This window comes from Coregonus clupeaformis, unplaced genomic scaffold, assembly GCF_020615455.1.
Source record: "Coregonus clupeaformis isolate EN_2021a unplaced genomic scaffold, ASM2061545v1 scaf0229, whole genome shotgun sequence".
Taxonomy (NCBI): Eukaryota; Metazoa; Chordata; class Actinopteri; order Salmoniformes; family Salmonidae; genus Coregonus; species Coregonus clupeaformis.
This window is the reverse complement of record NW_025533684.1, coordinates 258,192-277,538: the sequence shown is the minus strand read 5'-3', so window position 1 is coordinate 277,538 and position 19,347 is coordinate 258,192. Positions and strand designations below refer to the sequence as shown.

Sequence of the window (19,347 nt, the reverse complement as noted above, 5' to 3'; positions counted from 1 at the left end):
TCCGCCGATTCGTCCTGTAGCTGCCTCCAGCAGCCCCGTCGTCCACGGCGTGTGCCCCCCCAAAAAATATTACTTGGGGTTGCCTCTTGCGTGTCCGTCGTCGGCACGGTTGGCGCCGTTTCACCTCTCCTGCCTGGGCATTTACTTTTGCCCATGGCCCTCTGCCCGCAAATATGTCCTCCCAAGACCACCATTCGCCCACCTGGGACATCGCCAACTTCTCCTCCTGGGCACGCTGCTTGGTCCTCTCTTGGTGGGATCTTCTGTCACATTCGTCGACTGATGAAGCGGACCAAGGCGCAGCGTGATAAGCGTACATTCTTTATTTAGTACACACACGAACCAAAACAACAAACGAAACGATACGTGAAGTCCTAGGTTATACACAAAACCTTACGGAACAAGATCCCACAAAACTAACATGCCAAAAGGCTGCCTAAGTATGGTCCCCAATCAGAGACAACGAGCTACAGCTGCCTCTGATTGGGAACCACCCTGGCCAACATAGATCAAAACGAACTAGAACCAAAAACATGAAAACAAAACATAGAAAAATCCACACCCTGGCTCAACATATGAGTCCCCAGAGCCAGGGCGTGACAATAATGCATGCATAGCATTAGACCGGTACCCACTAATTATCAAAATCCAGAAAAGAGCCGTTAAATTCCTACAACCACCTAAAAAGGAAGCGATTCCCAAACCTTCCATAACAAAGCCATCACCTACAGAGAGATGAACCTGGAGAAGAGTCCCCTAAGTAAGCTGGTCCTGGGTGTCACGCTCTGGCTCCGGGACTGTGTAGTTTGAGCCAGGGTGTATTCATTTGGTTGTGTTGGGTATAGGGTGTGTTCATTTGGTTGTGTTTGGTTTTGGTTGTAGTGTCTTGTCTCGTCATGTGACTCCCAATCGGAGGTAACGAGTGTCAGCTGTCGGCTCGTTATCTCTGATTGGGAGCCATATTTAACCTGTCAGTGTTCACCTTAGGGTTGTGGGTTTTTGTTCCGTTTCAGTCTTTGTACTGTGGACTTCACTATCCGTCATTGTTTATTGTTTTCTCGTTCGTGCACTTTAACTTTAATAAAGTCATGTTCGCTACAAACGCTGCGCTTTGGTCCACTCCTTCCGTAGACGGTCGTGACACTGGGGCTCTGTTCACAAACACAAACAGACCCAACAGAGCCCCAGGACTGCAACACAATTAGACCCAACCAAATAATGAGAAAACAAAAAAATAATTACTTGACACATTGGAAAGGATTAACAAAAAAACAGAGCAAACTAGAATGCCATTTGGCCCTAAACAGAGAGTACACAGTGGCAGAATACCTGACCACTGTGACTGAACCAAAAGGAAAGTTTTGACTATATACAGACTCAGTGAGCATAGCCTTGCTATTGAGAAAGGCCGCCGTAGGCAGACCTGGCTTTTAAGAGAAGACAGGCTATGTGCACACTGCCCACAAAATGAGGTTGAAACTGAGCTGCAGTTCATAACCTCCTGCCAAATGTATGACCGTATTAGAGACACATATTTCCCTCAGATTACGCAGACCTACAAACAATTCGAATACAAATCAAATTGAGAAAAACTCCCATATCTATTAGGTGAAAGACCACAGTGTGTCATCACAGCAGCAAGATGTGTGACCTGTTGCCACAAGAAAAGGGTAACCAGTGAAGAACAAACACCATTGTAAATACAACCTTATTCATGTTTTATTTATTTTCCCTTTGTACTTTAACTATTTGCACATACATACATATGAGGTGATAGTTAGATAAACATGATTCCATATACAGGTTACATATGAGGTGATAGTGGTGCACTTCCAGGAACGTCAGCCTCTAATGTTTTATTAATCAGATAAATGTTCATTTATTTACATGTCGTCTTCTGGGTGGTCATGGGTAACAGGCATAACAGCTTTATGGTTTTCTCATTTTAATACTGATCACATCTGACAAGTTAATCTCAGACATAACATTGCTTCATCGCTATCAACTAAAATGTTGCTTCATTTCGAATCATGTTCCATTGGACCGCAATACAATATTTATATGCAGCCATTTTCATAATTCAAAGGACATTTGTCATGCTGTTGCTAGCTTTGGAAAGATTAAACTATATTTTTTGGCCGGTGGTAAATATAAACTATTTGTAGCTTGATAACAAGCATAGAGAGACTTCAACAAAACAAGCTTGTAATTACCAAGACCATCTACAGCAGTATTCTGAAGCCATGGAGAGCTGTGATAACACACTTTAGGTTGTCTGTCTTTCCAGAACCAGGGCTGGGTTAGGAGACATCTCTCAAACAGTCAGGTGGTGGGTGGTGAGGGGAAGTGGGGTAGAGGGGAGGAGGAGGAAACAGGTGGGTGGAGGAGGATAGGAGGGAGGGAGACGAGACTTCCATGGAGAGGGAGTGATCACACAGACAATCAGGTGGTGGGTGGTGAGGGAAGAGGAGGGAGGGGAGGCTTACATGGTGGAGAGGGAGTGCAGTGTGGTGAAGGCTCCCGGGCGATGGTGGAGATCCGGTTGTCATAGAGAGACAGCAGGCGTACGGAGCTCAGGCCTGTGAAGGTGGTGTTGTCCACACAGCCTAGCTGGTTACTCCTCAGCATCCTGTCGTGGAGACACGCGCACACACACACACACATCATGGTGAAATGGGAAACCAATAGGAACACTGTGGTACTGACCACATGACCAGGAAAAACTCCAGGTCCTAGTTCTACTGTTTCTCTGTTATGTGATGGTCGGCTGTGAGACTGTTAGACTGCAGTGTAGACATGTCTCCTGCTCTAGGGCTGTGTGGTTGGGGCCTTGTATAATCCAATGTTATTGTGACTAAAAGTGTTCTGGCCCAAAAGGGGAGTTTATTTTGGTGCGGGCCAGGGGGGTCCAAACTAAAGGGTAAGGGTTCGTTTAATGGAGAGGGGTTGGGGGGTTCAAACTAAATGGTTAGGGTTAGGTTAATGGAGAGGGGGGTTCCAAACTAAAGGGTTAGGGTTAGGTTAATGGAGGGGAGGGGGTCCAAACTAAAGGGTAAGGGTTAGTTTAATGGAGAGGGGGTGGAGGGTTCAAACTAAATGGTTAGGGTTAGGTTAATGGAGAGGGGGGTTCCAAACTAAAGGGTTAGGGTTAGGTTAATGGAGAGGGGGGTTCCAAACTAAAGGGTTAGGGTTAGGTTAACGGAGGGGTCCAAACTAAAGGGTTAGGGTTAGGTTAATGGAGAGGGGTTAAGCACAGAGAAAAAAAGAAAAAAAAAGGAAAAGTGGGAACATCCAACCAGAGCCCCTCTGTGACCAACATCCAACCAGAGCCCCTCTGTGACCAACATCCAACCAGAGCCCCTCTGTGACCAACATCCAACCAGAGCCCCTCTGTGATGAACATCTAACCAAAGACCCTCTGTGATGAAAATGCGAAAGCAGCAAATTCTGCATTAGGCTCTAACAGGCAGGGATACGAGACAGGCAATCTCAATTTGGTTCATGCTCCTGGGATTTAAAACCCTGTAAATTCAATACCATGATTCCATTAATGTTTTCCTATGCACGGCTCCCCCCAATTCGCTTAATTAGGACCAAATCAGCCCCCTCAGAAAGCCTTTCTGGCCATCAGTTAGGCTACAGAGAATGAATTATCTTCTCTAAATGTTGTGTCTAAATAAGGTGGCTATGAGCTGTGACTGTATTTAATCTAGAGAGAGGGGGGCTGGATTCATCATGTGTGGTTGGATGTGATGTCACTGGGCCTATTCTTTTATCTTCTAAATATTATTTCCCATTATGCACTCAATCATTAGTCTCTAGGCATCTGTTTAGAGAACGGGTCCATGTTACATAGCAACTATTGTCTGTTTGTGAATGTGTATGTCTGTGAATGTTTGTTGAGTATACAGTAGTTAGATGTATTGTGTGTGGACACGTTATTGAATAGATTCATACGGTGTACAGTGGCTTGCGAAAGTATTCACCCCCCTTGGCATTTTTCCTATTTTGTTGCCTTACAACCTGGAATTAAAATGGATTTTTTGGGGGTTTGTATCATTTGATTTACACAACATGCCAAACTAAAGGGTTAGGTTAATGGAGGGGGGTTCCAAACTAAAGGGTTAGGGGTTAGGTTAATGGAAAGGGTGGGGTGGGGGTTCCAAACTAAAGGATTAGGGTTAGGTTAATGGAGAGGGGGGGAAAGTGGGAACATCCAACCAGAGCCCCTCTGTGACGAACCTCAAAGCCTACCACTTTGAAGATGCAAAATATTTTTTCTTGTGAAACAAACAAGAAATAAGACAAAAAAACAAGGCAAAACTGCTCCAGCTCCTTCAAGTTGTGTGAAACAAACAAGAAATAAGACAGAAAAACAGAAAACTTGAGCGTGCATAACTATTCACCCCCCCAAAGTCAATACTTTGTAGAACCACCTTTTGCAGCAATTACAGCTGCAAGTCTTTTGGGGTATGTCTTTATAAGCTTGGCACATCTAGCCACTGGGATTGTTGCCCATTCTTCAAGGAAAAACTGCTCCAGCTCCTTCAAGTTGGATGGGTTCAGCTGGTGTACAGCAATCATTAAGTCATGCCACAGATTCTCAATTGGATTGAGGTCTGGGCTTTGACTAGGTCATTCCAAGACATTTAAATGTTTCCCCTTAAACCACTCAAGTGTTGCTTTAGCAGTATGCTTAGGGTCATTGCCCTGCTGGAAGGTGAACCTCCGTCCCAGTCTCAAATCTCTGGAAGACTGAAACCGGTTTCCCTCAAGAATTTCCCTGTATTTAGCGCCATCCATCATTCCTTCAATTCTGACCAGTTTCCACAACTTTGCCCCTGACCTGTTTGGAGAGCTCTTTGGTCTTCATGGTGCCGCTTGCTTGGTGGTGCCCCTTGCTTAGTGGTGTTGCAGACTCTGGGGCCTTTCAGAACAGGTGTATATATACACTGAGATCATGTGACACTTAGATTGCACACAGGTGGACTTTATTTAACTAATTATGTGACTTCTGAAGGTAATTGGTTGCACCAAATCTTATTTAGGGGCTTCATTGCAAAGGGGGTGAATACATATGCACGCATCACTTTTCCGTTATTTATTTTTTAGAATTTTTTGAAAGAAGTTATTTTTTTCATTTCACTTCACCAATTTGGACTATTTTGTGTATGTCCATTACATGAAATCCAAATAAAAATCAATTTAAATTACAGGTTGTAATGCAACAAAATAGGAAAAATGCCAAGGGGGATGAATACTTTTGCAAGGCACTGTAGTGCACACAAAATATTATACACATAATAATGGCCGGAACGGAGCAAATGAAATGGCATCAAACACCTGGAAATCATGTGTTTTTATGTATTTGATACCATTCCACCTAATCCGCTCCAGTCATTACTACGAGCCCGTTCTCCCCAATAAAGGTGCCACCAACCTCCTGTGGTCTGAATACTTATGTAAATGTGAATTGTTATTTTTTATTTATCTTTTCTTTTGCAAAAAATTTTACAAACCTGTTTTTGCTTTGTCATTATGGGTATTGTGTGTGATTGATTGAGGATCGTTTTGTTTAATCCATTTTAGAATAAGGCTGTAATGTAACAATGTGGAAAAAGTCAAGGGGTCTGAATACTTTCTGAATGCACTGTATATGCCATTTAGCAGATTATTGTTTATATAGTGCCTTGCAAATGTATTCATCCCCCTTGGCGTTTTTCCTATTTTGTTTCATTACAACCTGTAATTTAAATTGATTTTTATTTTTATTTCATGTAATGGACATACACAAAATAGTCCAAATTGGTGAAGTGAAATGAAAAAAATAACTTGTTTCTAAAAATTCGAAAAAAATAAATAACGGAAAAGTGGTGTGTGCATATGTATTCACCCACTTTGCTATGTAAACCCCTAAATAGGATCTGGTGCAACCAATTACCAGAAGTCCCATAATTAGTTAAAATAAAGTCCACCTGTGTGCAATCTAAGTGTCACATGATCTCAGTATGTATACACCTGTTCTGAAAGGCCCCAGAGTCTGCAACATCACTAAGCAAGGGGCACCACCAAGCAGCTGCACCATGAAGACCAAGGAGCTCTCCAAGCAGGTCAGGGACAAAGTTGTGGAGATGTACAGATCAGGGTTGGGTTATAAAAAATATCAGAAACTTTAACATCCCACGGAGCACCATTAAATCCATTATAAAAATTGGAAAGAATATGGCACCACAACAAACCTGCCAAGAGAGGGCCACCCACCAAAATCACGGACCAGGCAAGGAGGCATTAATCAGAGAGCGCAACAAAGAGACCAAAGATAACCCTGAAGGAGCTGCAAAGCTCCACAGCGGAATTGGAGTATCTATCCATAGGACCACTTTAAGCCATACACTCCACAGAGCTGGGCTTTACAGAAGAGTGGCCAGAAAAATGCCATTGCTTAAGAAAAAAATAAGCAAACACGTTTGGTGTTCGCCAAAAGCCATGTGGGAGACTCCCCAAACATATAGTCAGATTAGACTAAAATTGAGCTTTTTGGCCATCAAAGGAAAAACGCTATGTCTGGCGCAAACCCAACACCTCTCATATCATCTCATCACCTCTCATCTACCCCCAGAACACCATCCCCACAGTGAAGCATGGTGGTAACAGCATCATGCTGTGGGGATGTTTTCATCGGCAGGGACTGGGAAACTGGTCAGAATTGAAGGAATGATGGATGGCGCTAAATACAGGGAAATTCTTGAGGAAAACTGTTTCAGTCTTCCAGAGATTTGAGACTGGGACGAGGTTCACCTTCCAGCAGGGCAATGACCCTAAGCATGCTGCTAAAGCAACACTTGAGTGGTTTAAGGGGAAACATTTAAATGTCTTGGAATGACCTAGTCAAAGCCCAGACCTCAATCCAATTGAGAATCTGTGGCATGACTTAATGATTGCTGTACACCAGCTGAACCCATCCAACTTGAAGGAGCTGGAGCAGTTTTTCCTTGAAGAATGGGCAACAATCCCAGTGGCTAGATGTGCCAAGCATATAGAGACATACCCCAAAAGACTTGCAGCTGTAATTGCTGCAAAAGGTGGTTCTACAAAGTATTGACTTTGGGGGGGTGAATAGTTATGCACGCTCAAGTTTTCTGTTTTTCTGTCTTATTTCTTGTTTGTTTCACTTTTTATTTTATTTTGCATCTTCAAAGTGGTAGGCATGTTGTGTAAATAACATGAAACAAACCCCCCAAAAAAACATTTTAATTCCAGGTTGTAAGTCAACAAAATAGGAAAAATGCCAAAGGGGGTGAATACTTTCGCAATCCACTGTATGTCATCACATAGTGTTTTTTATCCGCAACAAGTCAGTTTGGTGGAAACACCCCGCAGGTATTTTCTTTAAGCAGATTTTAGAATATTCAGATGAAAATGTGTCGCCAATTGGATGGAAACCTAGCTTTTGACTGCCATGTGGATATTATTATTATTATTAAAAACTTGAACCCTTGGGCATTGGGTCTAAGCCTTTATATTCTAAGATGGACTCGGCTCCATTTACAGTGTCTTGAGTCCGGTTAGCCCTCTGAACATTCGTCCCTGCAGCGCCTGCAGCTTGTTGCCTGTCAGAAGCATCTCCAAGACCCCCCCGGCTCCGTCGAAGGCCCCCTCGCGTATATCCCGCAGCTTGTTGTTGCTAAGGTTACTGTGAGAGAGGGGGAGAGAGATATGAACATGGTAAATATCATACTGTGTTAAGATCCTTTTACCTAGACATCATTATAACCACCCAAACACATACACTTCTCATCAGCAAATGAATCATCAAGCCTAATTGGGTTAATGGGTTGGGTTTGTCTCTCCTGCGTCCTAATCCTTCCCCAGAGCGCGGAACAGGTGGAAATTACATCATTTCAACTGGTTTTACCCGCTGTGTCATAGTCTTAGGCCAAACAATCCAAAGTATGATTGGTTAAAAACAACAGGCGATATCTATAGTATTCCTAATTGTGATGGGTAGCAAACAACGTCTATACCAATTTTCCATGGCGCACATCTTTGATTCTTATCTGTACTTTGGTGAAGAGGAGGGGAGAGGTTTAGATGTTGATCAATTTAGAACTTCTCTGATGATGCTAGATGGTATGCATTTTTATGTTCGATAAATCCCTCCTCATCGTGTTGTGTACAGCAGCAGCAGACTTGGCTTTTTCCATCTTCCTGGAGTCAACCCTTTATATTGCCTGACTGTAAATTACATTGTCCTCTCTCCCATTTAGATAGAATATTCCCCTGCCTCCCTCTCTCCTCCCCAGTCTCCTATCCTCCCCCTCTCCTCTCCAGGTTCTTGATACTGCTCATTGCATAAAAAGTTGTTGTTGACATAAACCTCTCAGACAAGACACGCCCAGACTGCAACACAACACAACAACTCAGCCTGTGTATGTGTGTTTTAAAGGGCAATGGAGGAATGGAAGCAGCCATACATCTTCCTCAGGTTGGGGAGCTTCTTAAAGGTCCCCACGGCCTCCAGGATGGAGATTTCATTGTCATTCAGGCGCCTGTTGTGGAGAGAGAGAGAGACAGACAGAGAGAGGGGGAGAGAGAGAGACAAAATGTTAAAATGAAGGTCAATAGCCCCACAGTGACTGAGTGAGTCAGAGAGCAGTTGCTAAAGCCAGATAAGAGACATAAAAAAATCTAACATTTTCACTTAATTCTACACTTAGACAAAGGACGGAGAAAGACAACTAAAGAGTCATCAATATTCAAATCGCTCGCAGCAAAAGGGACGTTTGTATGATGGGCGGGCGATCGCCTTCTTGGTATCGACCTTTTCACATTTCCCCCGACGGGAAAGACGGGCCATGCCTTGGGAAAGTTACCAGACATAAAAGAGTTTCCCTGGGAAGGGAAGAGAGAGTGATGAGGGGTGAGAGAAAAGAGAGGAGAGAGGAGAAAGGAGTGAGAGATAAAGGGAGGGAGGGAGAGAGAGAGGAGAGAGAGAGAGGAGAGAAGAGAGAGGGAGAGGAAAGAGGAGAGAAGAGAGCGATGAGAGACAGAGAGAGAGAGAGAGGAGAGAGAGCGAAGAGAAAACATCCTGATGTGGTGTGTGTCCTCTAGCCAGTGGAGAAGGGCAACATCTAGTTTCCCTGACATGCTCTGCCCTGGGACTTGGCCAGAGTGGAGCCAGGGCCTAATAGCCCAGGAGAGCCTGGTGCTATTAGCTAGCCATCACTCCCTGTGAGATGTAGTGAGGGTGAGCAGCTAGTACTGATGGGGCTGGGAGATAGAGGGGGATAGAGTGAGAGGGATAGAGAGAGGGGGGATAGAGAGAGGGGGGATATAGAGAGGGGAGATAGAGAGGAGGGATAGAGAGAGGGGGGATAGAGAGAGGGGGAGAGAGAGGGGGGATAGAGAGAGGGGGATAGAGAGAGGGGGGATAGAGAGAGGGGGGATATAGAGAGGGATATAGAGAGGAGGGATAGAGAGATGGGGGATAGAGAGAGGGGGAGAGAGAGAGGGGGGAGAGAGAGAGGGGGAGAGAGGGGGGGATAGAGAGAGGGAAGGAGAGAGAGAGAGGGGGATAGAGAGAGGGGGATAGAGAGAGGGCTGGGGGATAGAGTGAGGGCTGGGGGATAGAGAGAGGGATGGGAGATATAGAGAGAGGGGGATAGAGAGAGGGCTGGGGGATAGAGAGAGGGGATAGAGTGAGGGCTGGGGGATACAGAGATGGTTGGGGGATAGAGTGAGGGCTGGGGGATGGAGAGAGGGATGGAGAGAGGAGAGAGAGGGATAGAGGGAGGGGATAGAGAGAGGGATAGAGAGAGGGATAGTGAGAGGGATAGAGAGAGGGATGAAGAGAGGCATGTGATGAATGTCTACATTAATACAACTATATCAGGACAAAATAATGACTATGGAGCTGGAGAAAGGGGAATAGTACTGGATGTGATGTGAATGTGTGTGTGTGTTTGTTTGTGTGCTCTTACAGGTCTGTGGTGTGCTCGGGGATGTGTGGGGGCAGTTTGGTCAGTTTGAGGTTGGAGCAGTCCACCACGGTGCCCTCACAGCGACACTTCTCTGGACACACTAGGTCCTGGAAACACTCTCCACTCAGCCTGCTACGGTAGTCCTCTGTACCTGGGGAGGTGACAGGAAAGGGAAGGGGGCAGGAGAGGGGACAGGTCATTGTCCCACAGATCTGGGACCAAGCTTGCTTACTGTAAGCATTGAATTAGGCATATTCCTATTACTGGAATGCAATGCCTCTCAAACATACACTATACAGAGAACACACAGACACACACATGAACAATGCAACACACCCACATACATCTATTAAACATTTTAGAAAGAACACCCTCAAAAACCTACAAAATCATTTGGAAGAGAACAGTTGAGAGAAAGGTGAATTCCAGGAGGTTGGTTGCTTGGAGATGTTTTGACAGAGTAATACTGGGTTGTTCTTCCGTAACGCCGGGTGTTGGATGTTTGTAGTTAAGTTTGGTTCCCATCACACAAGCCTTCCTCTTCTGTCCCACCCCACCCTTCCTGTCACATCCCCAGGTACAGAGGACTACCGTAGCAGACTGAGTGGAGAGTGTTTCCAGGACCAGGTTACTCATCTCATCTCCATCTCCACCAGTGATCCAAGAGAGCCTCTGACAGTGGGAGCTCCAAGAACCAGCGCCCAGAACCAGACAGGGCCCCGGGTGAGAGGCTCGGCTGGGGTCTCTCTCCTCTCTCTCTGCTGGGAAAACCACTGGGCCTGGCTCAAACACTGGCTCACGCTGTCTGCGTTCCAAATGGCACCCTATTCCCTATATAATGCACTACTTTAGACCAGAGCCCTATGGGTCCTGGTCAAAAGTAGTGCACTACATATGGACTAGGGTACCATTTTGGATGCAGACTAGTGCCAAGCAGGAACAGGACAGCAGGGTGACAGAAAGTAGAAGGAGGCAGAGGAGGAGGAAGAGGAGGGGGAGGAAGAGGACTCTTTAACAACACGAAGGAAGAATCGAGGATTGTAGTGTACCACTTTGTAGTCTCCCTGTGAAGGAGGGAGGGAACGGAGGGAAGCCTCATCTTTTCTTTTCTCCTCCTCTCACCATCACCGGAAAGAAGGGCTGGGGCCGTGGATCTGTCCCAGAATGCCATGCTGCAGGCATATGGTGTGGGCGGGCCGGGCGGGTGTGTCCAGCGGTCCCTGGTGCTTGACGGAACCATGTGAGGCGAGTGTAGGCGGCGGCACATGGTTAGATCAAGCACAAGAGACAGCTGCAACAGGTAGAGAGAAGAACAGGTAGGTAGGCAGGTAGGTAGTGAGGCAGAGTGAAGGTGAGCTGAGAGCGACAGGAACATGAACAGACAGGAACCGATAGGAGGAGCCAGGACAGGAAGCTGATCGAGGTGACTGACTGACAGCCTGGACTCCCCCCAGACAGGACCTCCTATTTCCTCCCAACACCAACACTGTCCCTCCCCTCCCTCCCCTCAGCCATGCACACTGGGCAGGTCCCCCAGGGGCCACACTGTACTGCACTGTCTGTAACGCCCCAGCATAGGGAAAGCCACAAACACAGGGACACATATAGACAGCCCTGTGTGATTTTCACTTAGATGGGATAGAGGGAGAGAGAGAGGGGTGAGAGAAAACAATTCAAGCTCTCTGGCACTTTTTATGCAAGCGCACACACGCATACACACACAAAACGCGCGCGCACACACACACACACACACACACACACACACACACACACACACACACACACACACACACACACACAGGCCTCTGTCTCAGAGACATACAGACAGTGTGACCACAGTTTATCGGTGTTCCAGTTGTGCTTGTTATTGTGTTTCTGTATTGAATTTGCCCAGCCTGTAATTAGGAGAACCCAGGGTTATTATCAAAGGAAAGCAACAGTGGAGAGGAGCTGCCTTAACCCCCCATATCTGTGGGGCCCTGCGGGGGCCCCTCCTGTCTCGACTCTCCACCTGAGAGGCAGTGACGGGTGTGATTTGTGAGCTCTCCCTACACACCGGTATAGACAGACACCCTTTCCTCAAGCCTTCCTCTCTTCTGCTACGAACCACTCTGAAACCTGGTTCCAAGTAGAACTTCTCTAGACCAGAGGGTGAAACACATCTATCTATCTATCTATCTATCTATCTATCTATCTATCTATCTATCTATCTATCTATCTGTCTGTCTGTCTGTCTGTCTGTCTGTCTGTCTGTCTGTCTGTCTGTCTGTCTGTCTGTCTGTCTGTCTGTCTGTCTGTCTGTCTGTCTGTCTGTCTGTCTGTCTGTCTGTCTGTCTGTCTGTCTGTCTGTCTGTCTGTCTGTCTGTCTGTCTGTCTGTCTGTCTGTCTGTCTGTCTGTCTGTCTGTTTCCATCTCCGTCTCCGTCTCTCTCTCTCTCTCTCTCTCTCTCTCTCTGTCTCTATCTGTCTCTCTCTCTCCACCAAGACATGGTTCACAAAAGACAAATGGGAAACCCAAAGAGGCAGCGAGAAAGAGAAAGAGATGTAGAGGAGGGGGGAGGAGAAACCGAGAGAAAGAGAGGCAGAGGAGGGGGGAGGAGAAACAGAGTGAAAGTGATGCAGAGGAGGGGGGAGGAGAAACAGAGAAAGAGAGGCAGAGGAGGGGGGAGGAGAAACAGAGAGAAAGAGATGTAGAGGAGGGGGTGGAGAAACAGAGAGAAAGAGATGTAGAGGAGGGGGGAGGAGAAACAGAGAGAAAGAGATGTAGAGGAGGGGGGAGGAGAAACAGAGAAAGAGATGTAGAGGAGGGGGGAGGAGAAACAGAGAAAGAGATGTAGAGGAGGGGGGAGGAGAAACAGAGAGAAAGAGATGTAGAGGAGGGGGAGGAGAAACGGAGAGAAAGAGAGGTAGAAAGAGAAAAAGAGAGAGAGAGGAAGAGAGAGAGCGGGAGAGAGGAAGAGAGAGGGAGGTTAGTGCAGGAATGTGTCTCTGGTCTGTGCTCCGTGCTCCGTGTCTGACCGTGACTCCGCTGCAGCTGCAGAGCCCTCGCCACATAATCAAGCGCCACATGATTATGGAGGAATTGTGGGCGGAGGGACTATGGACACTTGGAGCCATCAACATGTCACAATGCATTAGATCAGACGCCTCAGGAGAGTAAAGCAGGAGGGGGAGACAGACGGACATGGCACGACTGCTGGAGAGACACTACTTCCGTAGTACAGTGGATGGAGTGAAGTGGGTGTCTGTCACACGTTGCTGAGGAGCAAAAGGTTACTGGTTGCTCTGGTAATTGAAACGAGTCTATAGACATGCACTGTACTTACAAGGAATGGTAATCATTGTGTGTGTGTGTGCCTGTGCGTACCTGTGCAGCGGAACTTATTGCCCTTGACCTGGCTGATGCGTTTGTTGGCCAGGCGGCGGGGGTGGCTACAGCGGGCTCCACTGGTCTCAATGGGGTTGTCAAACAGATAGTCAGCCAGCCACTTCAGATGGCAGTCACACATGAAGGGGTTCTGAGCCAGGTGGCTGGAGGAGAGATGATCAGAGAGAGAGAGATGGAGGGAGCGAGAGATGGAGGGATAGCATGAGAGAGGGAGAGATGGAGAGAAAGCAAGAGAGAGATGGAGAGAGATATGCAGAGCGAAAGAGTGAGAGAGAGATGGAGGGAGGGAGATATGCAGAGAGAGAAAAAGAAACGAATAGAAAGAGAGACTTTTTGACTTTCTTTAATGATACATACTAATTTCATTCAAACCATACTCACCTTGCCCTCTACCCCACGATACAAAACACCACATCACAATAACCAAAACCTCACCACCTCTACAATCGTATATCCAACCCATCTTCCCCAGCTTTACAGACAGCCCCCCGACACACCATATCTCCTGAAACATCTCCACACTTTTTATCATTTTATAGAACTCAAATTCCACCCTAAGGTGCGCAGAGACCATCCCATTAAATAATAGTAAAGGGTCTGTTATCCCCCCACCTTTGACCCTGTTCCTCCTTGTTAGCCAAATAGCCAACTTTGCCTGAGCAAACAGAAAATTCAACAACACACATTTGGCCTTTTCCTTATTTGAATACCTGTACCCCATTATAAACATCCCAACAGTAAACTCCGCCCCCAACCTCTCACACAGACATTAATGGCATTAACCTGGCGCACACAGAAAACACATGAATCACAGTTTCACTCATGACACAGAAAGGACACATTTACATTTACATTTTAGTAGACGCTCTTATCCAGAGCGACTTACAGTTAGTGAGTGCATACATTTTCCATACTGGCCCCCCGTGGGAATCGAACCCACAACCCTGGCATTGCAAGCGTCATGCTCTACCAACTGAGCTACAGGAGGCCCTGTCCGACTCCCGGGTCAACCCGTGCCAACCAGCTGTTTGTGGCCAGGGCTCCATGTAGAACCCTCCACTGGAGGTCCTCTGACCTCTTTGGTACTGGGTGTTTGTAGACCCCCTCCATCTAAAACCCCCCATACTCTCTACCCCACATACCCCCTGCCACTGATGTGCCTTCACTCCTGTTAGGCTCCTATTGTTCCTTACCTTAATGCAGAGGTTGGAGAGGGCTTTACCTCCCACCCCCTCAAACTCCCCCAGGCTCGGAGTGTTAAAATCTAACAAGTCCTCCAGACCCCGTTGCCAGTCCCCAGTCTGTGCCGTCACCTGCAGTGGCAGAAACATTGGTGGCCCATTCCCCTTTGGCCGCTCAAACACCCCACTTACCGGCTCAGACAGTGCCTCCTGGACTTCCCCCAGGAATCTCTCCAGCAGCCTAAGAGATGTTAGTCCTGTTTGTTGTGCCAGGACTTTTCCACCCCTCCTCTCCCAGCAGTCGCTGGTCACCCAGCCTTAGTAATGGAAGATAGTCTCCTCCCACACCCACAGCCCAGGCTCCACACCCGCTTCTCGTGTGGGCCTTAGCAGCTGCCAGGCCCTCAGCACCGCAGAGTAAAAACCAGAGAGACCTGCTGTACTCAGCCTCTCCAGCCTCACGAGGAATAGCTGCCGGTCAAACCCTAATCCGCCAGCTCTCCTCAGCAGCGCGCTTGCTGGTTCCCTCCAGCCGACATCAGTTTGGTACAGCAGTCTCTGCGCCACCTTTAGTCAGAATGCAGCCACCCTGCTCTCCAGTTCCACCAGGCCCTGTCCTCCTTCATGTAAGGACATATTCAACACTGCCGCCCTCAGCCAGTGATGGCCCGACCAGGAAAAATCCACCACCTTGCGCTGCAGATCTGCGAGCAGACCAGCGGGGGGGTTGAGAACGGCCAGTTTATGCCACAGGGAAGATGCCACCAGGTTGTTGATTATCAGCACCCTCCCTCTATATGACACTTGGGACAGAAGCCACCTCCACCTGGCCCGTCTTGACACCACTGCCTGTGACAGCCCCTCCCAGTTCTTCCTGACCCACCTCTTTGAGCCCAGGTACACCCCCAAAATGTTAAGCCCTTCACAACCCCACTGCAAACTCCCTGGAAGCAGAGGGGAGGGCCCTATCTCTCCATGCCCCACATAACAGAGCTTTGCTCTTGCCCCAGCTCACCTTAGCTGATGAAGCTCCCTCGTACACCTTCAGACTAGTCTCCAGTGCCTGCATATCCTGCCCATCCCTGACCATCACAGAAAAGTCATCTGCATACGCTGACACTGCTATGCCTGCCAACACACCCATGCCTGTCCAGCAGACTCCCTGCAGTCTCCTGCGTAGCAGGCCCAAAAAAGGCTCAATGGCTAGTGTATATAACTGCCCCGATAGGGGGCATCCTTGTCTAATGACCCGCCTCACTCAGACTGGCCTACTGAGCCCCCCTCCCACCTTGACCATACATGATGCCCCAGCATACAACATCTTCACACATGCCAAAAACCTTTCCCTAAACCCAAACATCACATTAAACAGATACTCATGGTCCACTCTATCAAAAGCTTTCTCTTGATCTAAAGAGACCAGTCCAAAGTTCACATTAGAACCTCTCGACAAGTCCAACATGTCCCTGATTAAGAACAAGTTGTCCGTGATTGAGCATCCCGGTACACAATATGTCTGGTCCTTGTATACTATAGAGTCCAGATGGGACTTCAGTCTGTTAGCGAGTACCTTGGCAAATATATTGTAGTCCGCACAGAGCAATGCCACAGGCCTCCAGTTCTTAAGTTCACATAAGTCCCCTTTTTTGGGCAGGAGAGTCAGAGACGCCCGACGGCAACTCTCCTACCCCAATGCACTCACGCAAAAGAAATCCAGTCCAATTATTCCCCTGATTTTTTAAATAAAACTCCACTGGGAGTCCATCGACCCCCGGTGTACGGCCGGGGGACATCTGGGTTACGGCCTCTGCCAGTTCATGGGACAACAGGGGAATGTCCATTTCATCCCATAGTCTCCTGAGTGGCACAGTGGTCTAAGGCGCCGCATCGCAGTGCTAACTGTGCCACTAGAGATCCTGGTTCGAATCCAGGCTCTGTCGCAGCCGGCCGCGACCGGGAGACTCATGGGCGGCGCACAATTGGCCCAGCGTCGTCCAGGGTAGGGGAGGGAATGGCTGGCAGGGATGTAGCTCAGTTGATAGAGCATGGCGTTTGCAACGCCAGGGTTGTGGGTTCGATTCCCACGGGGGGCCAGTATAAAAAAATATATATATATATGTATTCACTAACTGTAAGTCGCTCTGGATAAGAGTGTCTGCTAAATGACTAAAATGTAAATCCCTCTGTGCCAGAGAGAGCTTAGGGAGTTCTGCAAACAAAACCTGAGCACACATAGGATCACACAGTTCTGCCCTATAAAACTCCAAAGTCCGCTCCCGCATCTCCCCCACCACAGAGGTCACCCACCCATCTGACAGCCATAGACAATGCATACCCTTGGCTTCACCGCTCTGTCTTTCCAAACCAAAGAAGAAGGAACTGGGAGCATCCTAGCTCTTACAAGTGCTCCCTTTGCTTTAACCTGGAAAAAACTGCCCAGGCCCCTACGTAATTCAGTTAAATTAGCCTGGAGGCCTACATTGCCTTGCCCCACCAGCTCTACCTCCAATTCATTGATACTACGCTCAAGTTCCCCGAATACTCTCCTAGCCTCTGAGGATAAAAGAGCTGTATACTGTTGACAGAGAAGCAGAATTTGGACTTTTCCCACATCCCACCATTGACGCCCATCAGCCTATTGCTCTGATTCCTATGTAAAACCGATCGAGTCGGGCTGCACTCACCGTAGCCCCAAAGACCTTTACCCATGTATACTGTCTTGTGTTGGGATGTCTAGTTCGCCAAACATCCACAAGGTCAAACTGATTAAAGATGTCCCTTAACGCCTGAATGTCCTCCCCAATCCTCCCCATTTCCATCAAACAGTTCAAGTCCCCGCCGACCACCCGCGTCTCCTCAGGCTCTACCTGTGAGAGTTCCTGTCTAAGACACACAAACAGACGCCCCATCTCTCTCCCTGTGTTAGGCGTATATTTATAAGGACAAAACACCTGTTTTTAATGTCTGCTTTTACTACAAGCAGTCTACCCCTACACATGTTTACGGCCAGAGCCGGTGCAAAAAGGACTGCCACCCCTGCACTAACATTTGTTCCATGGCTCAGCACACTTGCCCCTTTCCACCAGAGCCCCCAATCAACTTCATTCAACACATCACTATGTGTCTCCTGCAGAAACAACACCTGTACTTTTTTTTGTTTTACATATTCACCCAACAGACTCCTCTTTCCCGCATCTCTGGCACCATTTATATTAAGCGAGCCTACCCGAAGAGTCTCCATAAGAAGTGGGAGAAAAGCCAGCAAGGAAAGAGACCAATAGCAAAGCTCCAAAAGCCCCAGTGCCAGAAAAAAATTCTTCATCTAAACAGCATCTGAAGGTAGACCCTTACGCACAGTTGTGACCCACTTCTTCAACCTAAAACGTTTCCTGAGTGAGAGGACATCATGCCCCTCATTTTTCATAGCGTGTTGTACTGATCTTACAAACTTCCCCGGATCACCCAAAAAAATATTTGCAAGATTAACCTTTGTCCCTTTAGTCTCATTCAAGAAACTTGACAGTTCCCTCACCGTGTACTTTGACCCCTCTGCCTGACTGGCTGTCAGCTGTTGACCCATTGAGGAGGAGTCTGAAAAGAAAGCCTTCTCATCTTCCTCTTCCTCAGACTCACTTCCCTCCTCATCATCTCCCATCCTAACCATTTGCCCTTTCTCTCTAGTCGTGGCCTCCCCCCCGTCACCAAGCAAAGGTTCCTTGGTGCCTTTGACCACACCAGCCTCTCCCCTCCCACCTCCATTCTTCTCCCCCTTTATCCTCTTCCGCTTGACACCCTCCTCCACCCCCTCCTAATCGCTTCCCCTTCCCCACTATACTCTCCTCATCCACTAGCATAACCTGACTAGGCCCAGCCTCATCTACACCACCATCCATAACATGACTAGACCCAGTCTCAGCTACACCACCATCCATAACATGACTAGACCCAGCCTCAGCTACACCACCATCCATAGCATGACTAGACCCAGCCTCATCTACACCACCATCCATAGCACGACTAGACCCAGCCTTAGCTACACCACCATCTATAGCATGACTAGACCCAGCCTCATCTACACCACCATCTATAGCATAACTAGGCCCAGCTTCTGCTGCCTGCGTCTCATGGCCCCCTGCACATTGACCTTGATTTCTCCCACTGGTGCTTGAACCCTCACCTTGTCTACGGCCTTTATGTGGGCATGCAACGCTCTTATGCTCCAAATCCCCACACTCAAAGCACCGTAGACTATCTGTGTTGGCAAACCCCGCGTAGAGCCCCTCCCCATGTCTCACTTTAAAATGCACATTTAACGTTGCTCATTGTTATTCAGAAACATGAACACATGCCTGCATAACAAAACAACATGCTTGACTGCATCTGCCTGACGACCTGCCAACAGTACACGAAAACCGCTAGCAAACTTACCAAAACGACTCAGCTCTTTCCTGATTTGATCATCCGTAATAAACTGAGTCAAATTTCTAACTACCACCCTAGTCGAAGTGGTAGAAAGAGGAGATATTGGCACCAACACACCCCTTACAAATATTCCACTAGCAATGAGCCTACCCACCAAATGTGCTATTTTCATGAACACAACCACAGCTTTGTTCATTCTGGAAGCGGAATGTATAAATTCAGCTCCTACCTGTTTGCCGGCCGCGAGCAGAACCTCCTCCACCTTAATTCCATTCTCAGGAACACACCTGAATCCATGCCATAACAACAGCGTCTCCTCCACACTAGGCTGCGAAGCCATCGCGCACACCACACTGTTCAAAACCCCAGGAAACTAA

General features: G+C 47.6%; 1 protein-coding gene across 1 annotated transcript in view; it reads right to left on the bottom strand.

Moving 5' to 3' along the window:
• The window catches only part of LOC123484205 (slit homolog 3 protein-like), a 346,208-nt gene that overhangs the window by 76,949 nt on the left and 249,912 nt on the right, over positions 1-19,347 (bottom strand). The window contains 6 exon segments of the mRNA XM_045214275.1: positions 2,487-2,526; positions 2,529-2,629; positions 7,550-7,693; positions 8,475-8,549; positions 9,981-10,131; positions 13,347-13,510. Of these exon segments, the coding sequence (XP_045070210.1) occupies positions 2,487-2,526; positions 2,529-2,629; positions 7,550-7,693; positions 8,475-8,549; positions 9,981-10,131; positions 13,347-13,510 (675 nt within the window).